Genomic DNA, 14647 nt, shown 5'->3' with positions numbered 1-14647 from the left:
CTCACATTAATTTGAACTCCCTGATGCTTTCCAGGAGGTAAAACAACCATCTCATCAGACAGCAGCATCGAGGAGCAGGGTCAACAAGGCTCTGTTGACATTCTCCACCACTCCCTGGACGAGAATGCCCATGTCGCGACACACCACGTGTACAATGTCAATCACGGAAAGGGCCAACTGGGGCTTCGAAAGGGAAGGCAGAGGTCCCCAGAGCCGAGCTACCAACCTCTAAGCAGCGGTAATGCCAGTCAGTCAAATCGCTCTCTGTTCTAGAGTAAAATCTGGTCATGAGTCATACCTCCACACATGAGACACGGGTGAACAAAGAATATTTTTCCCCACACAAGATAGTAGAGCTGCAGAACCCTCCCCCACTCCTCCCACTGAAACACCGCCACACACGAATACGCCCACGTAATTTAAAAACAAAAGACACCTGCCATTCACTGAAGGGCACACCGCACACTTGTGGGTGTCGGCAAGACCAGTCTCAGAGGAGACAATAATGGAAAAAGCTCAAATCGATCACCTGATGGTCATCAGAGGCCGGCCTTAAATTATGCCAAATGTTATAATCAATAAATATGCTTGTGGCACAAAGTCCCCTTAAAACCAGAGCATGTAAGCACTATTTTGCAAATGCTCTGTTACTCTTATCTGCCTTGAGCTACAACTTCATAAAAATCACTGCACTAAGTGCTTGAAAAAGTACTCTGCACCTAGTATTCTTGGTCTTAATTGTGCTAAGAGCAGCACACAGCCATCATTGAAAAACGAACTCAAACTAATACACCAGCTTTAGCTTGCAGACACAAGATAAAACGCAATACTACATGCATACTAAATGATGCACAATAAAATGCATGACTTATAGGCAGGAGGTTTCTAGCCTGCAAGCACCTATTTGGGGAATTCTGCCAGGACACTGAGAGCACAGGGGGACCCCGTTCAGCTCCTCCCGACAGTACCTGTGGAACGCAGTGATCCAGCGCCCCAGCTCCAGGTTGCAGAGCTGACTGAGACCATCACAGCAGACATAGAGCTGCACCGTATGATCCCAGGGTGCACAGGTCTCATCTTTCAGGCCTGGGCAAGACAGTGAAGCGTCCAGCTCAAGAGAATCAGAGGCCAGAAAATCTGAAAAGGAAGACAAGCGTGTCTGTTCAGTTCGTAACTATTTAAACCGCAAATGAGTGTGATGCGTTGCAATTCGCACCCCCCCAAAAAAGCAAGGAAAGTAAATGGTCAGGGTTTTGAATTTTACTTGAAAATCCACTAAACTAAAAGAGGGAATTGGAACTCTAAATCCTGAGCAGGAGAGAGCTGGAACGTGGCTGGGAAGAGTACTCCGCTCGATCCACACAGGGTGGCTGCTGAAAAGCAACACAAAAAACTGAGGAAATGAAAATCTAGCTGACATCCAAGTGTACGGAGAAGGCCAGGGTTAACACAACCTTTAATCCTTTAACAAAATGCAACATTGAGAATAAATTCCGGTTCACAATTTGATTTGAAGTAAAATTGTATCTTAATGTGATCAAAGGTTTAGTTTTCTTTATTAGTTATTTTTAAAAGGTAAAAGAAAAACACTGGGTATGTTATTCTCAACCTCAGTCTAACTATTCAAATGCTTCCCTGCATCCAGGAAAAAACATGCAGGCGATAAAAGCTCCTCTCTGACCCCTGTCAAGCATTTCGAGTTTGACACAGCCTAGATCGTAAATCCTAGCCTTGAACCGCTACCTATTGCAGGATATGTGGTTGCCTCCTTTAACAGCTACCAATTTCACCTTCAGCCCCAATTCAATGTATACAAAGGCTGCTGATTTCTAGACAGGCCTGCATCAAAGACAATTTTGTCAACACTAGGAGACATTGTGACCTTTTTCCATTAAGGCCATGGAAAGTCAAAATAAAGCAAGAGCAAGAAGCCAATAACCACATCTTTGTTGATTTGGTGACATGGTACCAGAAGAAGTTTATTTCTCCATGGCGCTCATGAGGAAAAACATGTTATTAAGATACTTCTGACACAAAACATAGAATTTTTCCAAAATACATCCTTCATAAGTCATCTTCCTTCCTGTCATGCATGCATATTAACATTAATGAATCAACACAATATTACCTGACGTTATTCAACCAACTCTCCATAAGCAGTTAAAAAAAAAAACACAGACCCACATAAATGTACACCTGCATACTGCGAATTGAAAACCTTCTGATAAAGTGGACTGAAAAAGGATGCATCTTTTCTTCCATATTAGTAATTAATGAATCTTTCACTCAATGCCTGCTCTTTTGTTCTGCTAGATTAATTGTTAAGTGGTGTCATGGAAGGACTGTGGAAATCCTTACACAGAAACCGATGCAGTACAAGGACGTTGAGCACATTCAATGCCACGCCAAGTGTTTAAGGTACAATTATTAGTAAGAACAACCGCAGAACATTCCATTGCACATTAGAGCTAGATAGTGACAATGGCTGCTTAGATTCTATTAAGAGTCTGAAAACTGCACAGAGCGCAAGAGTGACAGGAAAGTAAGAAATTGTAACAAATATTTAATCGTGGGATTTATAAACCCACAACGGCTCTATTCTAGAAGGCAAAAGGGACTATCAAAAGCCGATTTAGAAGTGTGAATACAAAGTCACTTTTCAGACAAGGTTACATATTTTAGGCTGCATAACTACCGAGGCTGCTGAAGAAAAAACAACAACAAAAGGTCTCCATTTTTCACCATTTCTCGGCACACAGGAAACAGAGCTTTCAATTGGTTTATCCATAAACACTAAAAGACACTAGCCTTTGACAAAGATTATTGAATGCCATTCAGAAGCTGACCTTCTGCTTAATTTCCATTTTGTTTCAGACATGGCACGTGACAGACATATTTGAACATGTACAGCACATGTTCAGTTTGGCTCATTGAAAAGAATCAGTGACTACAGTTCATCTTATTGTCAGAGCACTCAAGGACTTCAAAAATATAAAAACAAACTCCAAAGTTACATTTTCTGGTCTCAATAACAATACACATACATATGAAAACAAAGTAATGATGATAAACATTAAGATAGCAAAATCACGTATGAACAGAAACTACCTTTAGGAAGTTCCACAGTTGTCACAGTTCCATTTTCCCCTTGCATTACAGTATGATTAAACACAGTGATGGCCCGAGCTGGCTTCTGAAGTTTTCCATATAATTGCTTAACATAATCAAACCTAATGGAAGAGGGGAAAAACGAAGAGAAGAGGTTCACCCCGAACACACTTTACAGTAACTGATCTCTAGCAAGATGTATGATTATATCTCCATTCAGCTGCTAATTGCCAGGCTTTTTTTCTACATGTCGTGTTGTGCAAGACTGTAAATTTCACCCAACCATTTCCAAGACTCTTTATCCTTAGAGGGTTGTGGTGAACTGGCCCAGAACACCCAGGGGCTTTACAGCCCTCGACTGCGGCGGACACACAGGCAAAAGCACGCAAGTGCACACACACATACGTGTGCATGCACACACGCACAAATACGTGCGCGCACTTCTGAGATGCCACTTAACCTGGTCCGCACGTGTTTGGACTGTCGGAGGAAGCTTGTGCAGTCAGAGAAAATACACAAGGACATCGGGTGAACATAGTCTCTACAAAAAGGGTGCCCCATGCCAGAATGAATCACAGAACCGAAGAGCTGGGAGACATTATCATCACATCCTTATCCCCCCCATCCACAATTTCGAATGCAGCTTTTGATCAAGAACATTGTACATTCCTCTTGTAAGCAAAACATCATCACAATCTCATCAATACTTTATCACCTCTCTCATTTAATACTTCATACACGGATTTCAAAGGTGAAGATTTTAAAGGGCTACTGGAAAGAGGTAAAAATGTATCTACTTTAGGTAAATTTCTGCTTTTTACAGAAAAAAAAAATAGCTGCTGCTTTGTAGGCGCAGGAATTCTCCAAGCTGAATTCAAAATTTATAACGGCGTTCTGCCACCTCCTCAGTGCAAGAAATAATTTTCCCAACTTATACTGCCTCCTGCATCAGGAAGGAGTCATAAAACATGTGTTTAACTCTCCGCAGAGGCCCAGTAGCATTTCTGTCTCCTGGTAATTTAGACACTCTATCAGAGACAAGCATTCTCCTGAGTGTTTTCTGCGCTACTTGATGTCTCCGTTTGATGAATGATGTCTGGGGCTAAGAAAGGCTAAAATAATTCAATGGCCAAAACACTTAACAGAATTTTTACACCAGACTTTAAAAAATGTAGTATGGATCCAATACAAAAAGAACTTTAAAATAACACTAAATTAATAATACTTGCATTAATTACATATGCTCTGACGTATAGTAAACGGGGTTTCTGAGCAAACTTGTAGCCTGTCTGGCACAAATTTCTACAACAGCATTTAAACTAGCCACCACACAGCTGGAGTCCTTTCATCTGTAGCCTTTCTAACATGAAATTTGACTGAATTTTCCACACTTACCACTCAGACTGCCAGGTAAGAAACTTGAAAGTTGGATAGAGAAACCACCCCATTTCTGCGAGTTTCCCTTCATGGTCGATCCCGAAGAAGAAGTTGGGTGATGGAGTATTTTGGAAAGAAACATTAACCTGCTTCTTGCTTCTACAAAAGAGAACAAAGCTATGAAAATCTTATTCAGGACAAGGCAGGGTTCTGACCTTATTCTGCTATGTAACAGCACAGCATGTTGGCCCTTTCAGATTATGAAAGGATTGTTACACTAAATTCAACCGTTCACGAAATCAACTGCACCCACACTGAAGGTGCGGTTTAACAATATCATTTGTAAAGACATAGTGCCCCTTTATTAACCAAACATGCCAATCAAAGCAGTTCAATCTAGTTTTAAAGATGAATACTGAACTATACTTCTATCTCTGGTAACGTTAGGAAAATAACAGCTAAATGTGACAAACACTTAAAAACAAAGGCATTCAAGCGACAGAAAACATGGGATTTAGACAGGGAAAGCCCTGTTCATTTAACTTGCTAGAATTCTTCAAAGAAGCAATACAAATAGTAGATAAAAGTATAAAACTAAGTGCATGTGCAATGATACATTTAGATTTGCAAATGCTTTTCATAAGGTCCATCATAAAAGCTTGATTCTCAAATGAAAAGCTATAGCAATCCAAGCTAAGAACTGGTTAACAGACAGGAAGCAGTGCATCATCTTGAAGGGCACAAGTTCTGTTTGGGAAGATCTAAGCAGTGCTTTGCCGCAGGAACCCACTTTTAGGCACACTTGCTCTTCCTGATGAACATCAAATACTTACATTCTGAAATATTTCACAGGTACTTTTGTCACAAAAGGAATCCTTACAATCCACTTCCACATTATAAAATTAACATTTTGTGAAACAATATAACAACTTACAATTTTAACTGTGTTGCTAACTGTAAAATGTGATTCATACTGTGAAATGATGTAACTTAAATCTTAAAATGAAAATATTGTTAAGTAGTCTGTGACTATTACCACTTCACGTGTTGAAACATGAATTCTTTCCTTTTGGATTTTATTTGGAATAAAATTATGAATTATCCAAGGAAATTTCTTCATATACAATATTCAAATCCCTATTTCAAATAGTAATGACTGTTAAATACTGTATTAACATTAAGCCTTTTGCAGAAAAAAACCCGACAAGTGTAAGCTAATCCTTTCATTTTTCCCCTCAAATGTGCACTTGTAGAAATGTAGATCGCTCCCACCTAGGGTGAACACTGCAGAATACATACGTAAGCAAAAAAACGAAGAAAAGCCAGGCAACTCATATTGACATTGCAAGTCCTGGAATAACGGAAGCATATCCTTCTGTAAAAAACAAAGTGTTCTCCAAATGTTTTGGAATAGCAAAGTCAAAACTGCTACTATTGCTGTATAGTCAAGCAAACTGTATGTGTGATCATGGAATAATTGTCAGGAATGAGTATAGTATTTGTTTTATTTTTGGGTAATTTCATATGTGTTTCACTACATTAACTATAAGAGCAAAGAGCACAAGAGTGTCACATAATTCTATTGGCTTTTTCTTAATTGGGAAGAAGATACAACTTTCCAGCGCAGGCAATGAAACACAAAATAGCAAGAAAAATACAATATGTTCCGAGCCCCCAATAATGTCACATCTCCTTTTACTTTTTTCACCAAAAAACAATAATAACTAACATTCATAACGCGGTTTGTGTTTTAGCGATAAAAACGTTGCTGATCTAGTTAGATATCATTAATCATACCTAAGTACAGTACTGTACAGTAACCACTGCATTTGCTTTTTTGTGTAGTTACATACAGTTATAATATTTGTGTGCTTAACATCTTTAGGGTTGATGATAAAGTCCAAACCACATATATTCTTCCGAAAAGTAAGCACACACACGAGGGAGCCGAACACAAAGCAGGAAGCGATGAACTGTATAACACATTTCTGGTGCTACTCCGTAGGGTCTGTGCTGGTCGTCCCCCACACTAATGAGTGGAATGTGATGCCAACACTCGATCCGAAACGAGTCGTACGACACCTTCCTCTTCACTGTCCACATCTGGAAGAGGTTCCGAAATGTTTCTCCATGTCCCTTCTTCAGGTTCGGAAGTTGGCTTTTGATATTCGAAATATGGATAACAATTCACAAGCTTCGCAGTAACCAATTTTCATAAAAAAGAATATTTGTTAAAAGCAGTGTGTATATTGAGTTTCAAAGCATGTTTCAGATAAATCTTATTTTTAAGGCCTAAACAGAGCCTGATAAAGCATAAATTACTCATGTATTGAACTTTGTCTTCTACTTTATTTTAAGAAGCTAAGTATGCACTGTTCTTCCATAATTAGATGCATATTTAAGCAAGCTTGTGTTTGTAATGCTGTTTTACATTATAGTGAAAGAACACTAATTAAATCTAGTGCAAATTTGCATTTTACTTTATTGAAGGTCAAACAATACCTATCCATCGTGTAAAAGACAGCAAGAGCCTTTATCCTGAGGCCTGCAGAAAGTTGCTGTCCTCAGAGAGGAGTTAATTTCTGACTGTTCATAAAGTTCATCTGAAAAGAGAACTAGAGGGATATTTCCATTTTCAGTAAGGCTATTTGATCAGGAAGAGCAAAACAATTCACATTTTACATAAACTATTTATTGCTACTGTTTAAATTTCTTTTTAATTTTACAAGAAAAATGTGGCGGAATACTGATTTTTCACAATTAGCCACATCTGTTCCACCTACAGTGCAACACTTCTGAGTTAATTCTATAATTAGCTAGTCCTCTTCCAAATAGTATATAATTAAGATAAAAAATCACATACTGAAATCAAATTATCTAATGAGAACTACAATTATTGATAATTTGTGTAAAAAATGTTTTATTTTTTACTATTCATATGAAACCAACCCAGACCCATTAACAGCAATTATGTCATTTCTGGCTTCAGTCGCACTCATTCACGTGACTGACAGTAACTGACACCCAGCAGTGAATGAATTTTATCAGCAAAATGATCCTGGCTTTAGTAGTGCAATAGTCATTTTCCTCATTTAACCTGATGAACATACTCTCCACCTGTCCCGATTTCCCATTCCACCAAATAAATCCAGCAGCACATTTAACATATCCCAGCCACCTTTTTTTTTTTACAAAATGATTCTTTTCATATTAATGTAAATAATAAAATGATAATGCAATTAAAAATAGATGGAGCACACAAACATAATAATGTACAACATATGAAATATGTGGGGAAAACCAAATCCTCATCTATCAAGTACTTAAGAGACGCGAACTCCTAAAGAGAAACAGTGTCACATCGTAGAAAAGAGCATTGTGATTTCTGCCAATGGCGCAGTGAGTCACCTTGCGCAATATCCTAAATGAGCTCTAATTACTTGTTCCCAACAGCTGAAGATAATTCACTTCACCGGTAATGGCTTCCTCCAAATATACGTGCGATGTTAATATATCTCGAGTCTTTCCAAGGACAAGGGTAAAATTAATCTGCATAAAGCACTCAAACTAATGCAACACGTTTCACATTTGGAGACATGCATTTTAAACCCACCACCTGTCTGACGCGCTGCTGCAATGAAACATAACCATCACAAAAGCAAGGCGCCCAAAATCCCTAAAAATATTCCTATCAGGAAAGGAATACAGAATTTGAAAGTTTCCACCCCCACCACTGCAGAGCACACACACAGACACACTCGCACTAGGGCCAGTTCTCCCAGCAGCCAACTTAACTGCCAGCACTGTACGTCTTTGGCCTGTGGGTGGAAACTGGAGGATCCAGGAAAAAAACCAACACGAACACGGAGAGAACATACATATTCCACACAGATAGCATCCCAGGAACTGAAGTCGGGCCCGCAGCGCTGCGAGCCAGCAACGCCAACCACTGGGCCACCATGACACGCACATGTTTCTCTAGCCCTTTCATATTCAAATAAAGGAATATTTATTCTTTGGCATAGATGGAGAAATGTTGAAAACGTACCTCAAGGAGCTCATTACTGCTGGCAGCAGATGCACCATAGAAGCTGGTATGCTCAGTGGGGTGTAGCACTCGATTCCAACACAAGTCATGTCCTGTATTGGTCTGCCAAGGCTGGCATACACAACCACCCCAACAGCCTGCGATTCAGCCATATTCTTCACCTTTAAAACACATTTCAAAAACATTTAGGCCTTTCATTAACACCTCCGTTTTCACCAGACACATCCAACCATTTATTCTGTATTACGGATACCAAAATAAATTTGCTCCAGTATTAAAAGTCTAAGAATATTCTTTCATGATTAAACTTGTTCTTTTGCTTTTGCATTGACAGCAACCTTCACAAAAGCTATACAATAAACCTGCTGAAAAAACTTGTCTTTCGGTATTTGACCATAAATTCAAAGAAACACCTGGCTGATGAGTTTGAATACAGACAGGTGAAGGGATTTGCATGCAGGCGGTAAAAGCTAATATATTAATACAAAATGGGAAATGCCCATTTAAAAGAAGCTAATTATGACTTTGTTTTTACATAGACCATGTTGGGAAGCAATAAAAAGGGCATAACAATAGGAGGATATACATTTGAAATGCACAGCTTAAATCCAGGGATGCTATGTTTTATGTTTTAGACTGTATATTAAAGCCTGATAGTATTGTGAACAATTGTGGTCACCACATTATGGAAAATACAGTATATTCCTGCTGTAGACTCATTAAAGAGAAAAACCACCAGACACATGGTAACCAGCAAGGCTTAAAGGAATGTCTTACACTGCTCGGCCAAGGCCTGAATCTTTTTAATCTTGAGCAGAGAAGATTATAAGGACCCCTGTTCAATGTGTTCAAAAGCCTCAAGGGCTTTGACCGAGTCAGTGACTTTTTGAGATTCAACAGTAAAAGACGAATCAGAGTACACAACTAGAACCTCTGTGGAAGAGCGTTGAAAACCAAAAATAGGAATCACTTCTTGCGAGAAGCCTGGACCAAGTTACGCAGTTGTATCGTTGCAGCCGATCTGCTGGCTTCTTTCAGAAAAGTCTGGATCGGTTCCTTGGATAAACAACCTCCTACCTGCACAACAGGCAAGAAGGGGTGAATGGCTTCCTCTCATCAGAAACCCTTCTTTTGCGGGCTGTGAAATGTATTCCTTAATACAGATCCTGTGAGATCCTTAGTCTGATGGGCAGGCAGAACTCAATTGTGGTGATATTCTAAAACACTTTTGGGTTTTCATGGGCAATGAACCATTCTTCCGTCCTCTGGGTGAGCACAATTAATCTCGGAGCCAATTCCACCCATAACAATTTCAAAAGCTTATTATATGGTGAAAAATTGCATTAAAAGATTTTTCTCCTGAATAAAGAAGAGAACATGTGCATGACTGGTCACAACGTTCAAAAATTTCGATGACAATGGAAAGTAAAAGTATGCACATCAAAGCATTCCAAGCACGTAATAGCACCATGTCAGCCAGCAGTCTCAGAGGTTATTTCTATTACCAGGTGCTCTGATTCACTCCTGATTCAAAACTCTACAATTCCGAACCATCTACTTTGCAATTTTGTATGCAAGAGCAGAAAAAGTCTTTAATGAGTGTTCACTTAATATTCACATATTGAATTTCCGAGAGTGTGTGCTGATTATTATTACAGGTAGGGAGTTCAGATTTAAAAAACACACAGAATGGGTTTTTAGATCTCAGAAAGCCTTTACTTGAGATTTCCTGTTTAGCACTTAATACAGTTGGAAAATCAAGTACTTCCCCAGAATTCACTTTGTACAAAGAACTATTTGGACAAAAAATGAAATGGACTCAATTATAGCACTTCTTTTAAAAATCCAATAAAAATCTATATTTAAAGAAACCGTCTACCATTATAAAGTATGGATGCTTATAAAACAAAAGATTCAAGGCTATACTAAAAGTCCTTGAAAGTAACGGAATAACATAACTCAAAATAGGCCCATGAAGTAAAAACTTAATTCAAAGGCATGACTCATAAATTAACATTTCAGGAAAAAACTCAAAACCCAGCATCTGCTTCTAGGGTTCTGAATTCATGATGGAAGAGAGACGTTCCTTATAAAATCTCTTGGCCATCATATCATGAAGCACTTAACCTGAAAGGCACTCCAAAGATGACTCATCCACTCTTTTACTCATCACCGCTTAATGGAGAAATTCTAGGCCAAAAATATTATGAGGAAGTTCTGCTTCATGTTGCAACATCCTGTGATTCACAGCACCAGCGCTGCACTGGTACATGATCAATCACCGAGATTAATCTGCAGCCAGGTAGAGGACAAACACTATAGTGCCAAGGAAACAGTAATAGGTTTATTCCATGCTGAAAACTTTTTTCAGCATGGAATAAACCTATTACTTCTTCCTTTGCAGCCTACGCATGCTGACGCAGCTACCCACCTTAACTACTACCGCTATAGTGCCAATTCAACTTCGCATAGCTTTACTAAAGAGTAAAGAGTCAAATCATGAGCTTTCATCTTACTAGACTTTTAACTAGGATGAATTAGTCAGAGGAGAAGAGCAAACTTTGCCCATCTCAACTTGCTTGCATTGTAAAATTCTATTACATTATTCTAGCACAGTGTAAAGGTTTTGTGAAGATTAACAGCCTACGCAATTTAACAAGATGATTGCAAGTGTGTTTCAACAACCCTAAAAAAATATATATATATATTCCTGTGTATTAATGATAAAAAGGGAAGCCTGTCTTGAAAAATATTGCACTTGAAATAGATAAAATTGCTTTTAAACTACATAATATTGAGGTTAAACAAGATAATATTATTAAAACAATTGACGGTAAGGTCTGTCTTACTGTTAACTCATTGTAAATATATCCTGTTCAACGTTTAAAGATTGGGCAACAACCTATTTATTTGTACCAAAATTAGTTGGTAAAATTGTCTTTTCTACTTCTATCACAAATATGGTGAAAATGACATGCATTTACCCCAGTAATACAAAAGACATTGCCTGTGCTCCTTAACACTAGTGAATTTTTATAAAGGGGAGTGTGACAATATTCTTTTTAGTTGTTTATGAAAGCAATACTTTTCATGGTACAATATTTCATAAACTGTATATTGCAATATTTATATATTGGGAAATATTCTTTACACAATAATTACTAATGTAAATGCATTATTGAGGCCTGCTATTCTGTTAAATAATCATAAAACTCTCGTTTCTCCTCCCTGTAATAATAACTCAACTCACTAGAAATAAGCCTACATGCCCTCATCAAATACTTCCTAATTTAACAAGACCATCATAAACTTCATAACTACTTCATGTGAAATGTGAAAGTACTCTAAGGTACTTTCCAATGTCTATTTTCTCTGTACTTCTACTGTACGGTACTTTCCAGTTTTATGTTTGTTTTTTCAAATCTTGACATGCATGACTTGGACACTACCTTCTCAGCTCTTGACCCATCCCAGTAAATGAGCAAATCTGTTATTTGCAAGATTTATATCCTAATGCCCCTGTGGACTAACTTCCACAGCGAAAAAGACTAACTTTGCTATAATATAATTTAAGAGCGACTACACTCCTCACATCACTGAGAAAAGCTGTACCTTCCCTCTAAAATTTCCTATATGTAAATCTGTCCTCTATACAACTACAAGAAGCAGCACTAATTCCTACTAGTTTAAGAACTAATCCCCTGTGAGGTACTTTGGCAAAATTCCCCTGAAGTTTTCACAATATAAAATTAATTATTAATTCAAAATGTTCAGACAGTCCTTAAAAAAAACTACTAATCTTCACAAAAGCGAAGATGCGTAAGAAGATACAGGCTGCTGATTCCATTGCTGATTATTCAGGGTCACTAAACAGTATCTTCTGGGTTTCACTCCATCCATTACTAGACTCTTAAATGTCTTATTTTCCCCCCACTGTTTCCAGATCTTTACTCATTGACAATTGTAAGTTGTGAGATATGATGATGATGATGACCACAGCATATACTGTATGTGCCACTTTGCAGTGAACATCACTGACATCAGCTAAGCCTGTCACACAACACTTCTTGATCTTTGTACCATTTGCTCAACTGACGATGGCTGACAGATTGATGAACAATAAAATGCAAATCACTGCAGAATGTCTAAAAATGGCATGAAAGACAATAAAACATCTCCCCCCCAAAACAAAAACAGAGGTTGCTAACATTGCTGTATTTGGCAATTATGCACTAATAAATCTCTTCATTATTTAATTGCTATGCTTAAGCTCTCATTTAAACAGTTACAAGCCAATTAATTCTAGCACTTACAGTCAATGAAATAATGAAACCTATCTGGATTTGTGAACACGGCAGCAGATGTCAAAAGCAGCAAGAATTTCTGTAACCAAAAGTAATAAACTTGAATTCTTCCACAGAATTGTTTAAGAATTCTCATAAACCTTTCAGCTTGCAAAGATTAACCACAAAAAGCTGCTGTTTAACTTTTGGTCTACTGTAAACTGCTACAAAAATGAACTCCATCCATTACCAGTAAGCCACTATTTGTTGATAAGGGTCACCTCATATCTTACCCTCGAAACACAGGTAGCAAGATGGGTTAAGACTCTGGACGACTTGCCAGATCATCAACGGGAACACACACTGAAACACTTGGAGACGCTACTTAAATCAGCCAGGAAGTAGTAGGAAGGTGAAAAGAATCGAGAAGACCTCACAAAAACCCACAGGAACAAAACATGGACGAATACGCAAACTCCACACAGCAGCCACCTCAGTCTGGAATCAAACACCTGACCCAAGAGCTATGATACAGTGCTCCTGACCATTTCAAAGGGCACTAACCATTTTTTAAAAGTCCTAAAAATGTTCATTGGATTTAACCAAGACTCAACTTGTCAATCTATTCCAGTTGAGCTAATGAGTTAATACTATCATTTGATTTAATGCATAGACTGCACATTGATGGAAAATACAGAAAGGTATTAAAAATGCAACTTGTGCATTTAATTGCACACAGTAGGTCTATGGAATTTAACATCTATTCAATTATTCCTGTTATTTTTACATTCAAGTTGATAATCATAAGCTGTCTCTTAATAAGAACCTTACAGTATAAACAACAAATTAGTATTACATAATAATCTATTTCTCTTGCATGGATCTTATTGATTCCACTATTCTCCCTGGCCGGTATCAAGAGATAGCGAAACCGACAGATGTGATGTGATCATTCCATATAGAAAAATGACGAGCAGGCACAATGTACCCTACAGACAAGATTGCTGCCTTTCTTCCAACTGAGCAGAAAAAAAAGGACGGAAATGTGCACTGACCAAACAGAATCCAGGTTAAATGAACATATTCTATCACCTTGTTGGTTATCATACTACATCCAGAGGCAGAAAAAAGGAGAAGAACCAGGTTAACCCCTTATGTTAAAATCTAATAGACAAAAGGCACCAATTTTTAACGCGGAATATTATGTATGAACTTGATTCAGGTCACACAAAATTCTGAAAATTCACTGGCCAGTCAAATCAAGATCAGCAACAACACAGACACAGGGGCGCGTGTGGGAGTTCAATTCCGTCTCGAGCAGCCCTAAGAACAGGCACTTCTTCAATTGAGGATCCCACTTAGAGTGGGAGTCTGGAATGAAATCTCTAGTTATGTGGTCAAAGCTGCGTTATTCTCAGAAACAGAGAGAGGTTTCTTTTTTTTTTTTAATCACCCAGACACCATCAAATAAATGCGCACGTTTGTCTAAATAGGCTTGCCTTCTTTGTAACCATTCTTGTGTTCTATTCCATTGTTCTAGTCCTCCAGCACTAGAAACATACAATGAAGAATCATACGTTAAATGCTTCACAGTTGTATCTGTTGTTTCTTGAAGTGTGAAATGAGGTACAGTATCTAAGCTGCAAAGAAAAGCAACACAATTACACCAAAATAGCAATCACCTGTATTAGGTCTTATCAAAATCTTAAGAGTAGGAATGCATAGCATAGTTTGTTTAAAGATAGTGTTTTTTTTTCCCCCAATTCAGGACACTAATACTCAGATAGAGACGGAAACAAAACACACGAAGATGAATTCAAAACCATTACAT

At 38.1% G+C, this 14647-nt stretch overlaps 1 protein-coding gene across 2 annotated transcripts in view; it reads right to left on the bottom strand.

The window, feature by feature from the left end:
- The window catches only part of ngly2 (N-glycanase 2), a 66810-nt gene that overhangs the window by 41975 nt on the left and 10188 nt on the right, over positions 1 to 14647 (bottom strand). For both annotated transcript variants that reach the window (XR_015925600.1, XM_088600491.1), the window contains exons 4-7: positions 8534 to 8694; positions 4504 to 4644; positions 3109 to 3230; positions 969 to 1137 (exon numbers count right to left, since the gene is read on the bottom strand). Coding sequence is in view for 1 of the 2 variants with exons in the window: in XM_088600491.1 (XP_088456617.1) it covers positions 969 to 1137; positions 3109 to 3230; positions 4504 to 4644; positions 8534 to 8694 (593 nt within the window). In the remaining variant the exon portion in view is untranslated. The remainder of the gene's footprint in view (positions 1 to 968; positions 1138 to 3108; positions 3231 to 4503; positions 4645 to 8533; positions 8695 to 14647) is intronic.

This window comes from Lepisosteus platostomus, chromosome 12 (assembly GCF_059453375.1).
Source record: "Lepisosteus platostomus isolate fLepPlt1 chromosome 12, fLepPlt1.hap1, whole genome shotgun sequence".
Taxonomy (NCBI): Eukaryota; Metazoa; Chordata; class Actinopteri; order Semionotiformes; family Lepisosteidae; genus Lepisosteus; species Lepisosteus platostomus.
The sequence above is the reverse complement of the archived record's forward strand: the minus strand, read 5'-3'. Positions and strand labels throughout refer to the sequence as shown.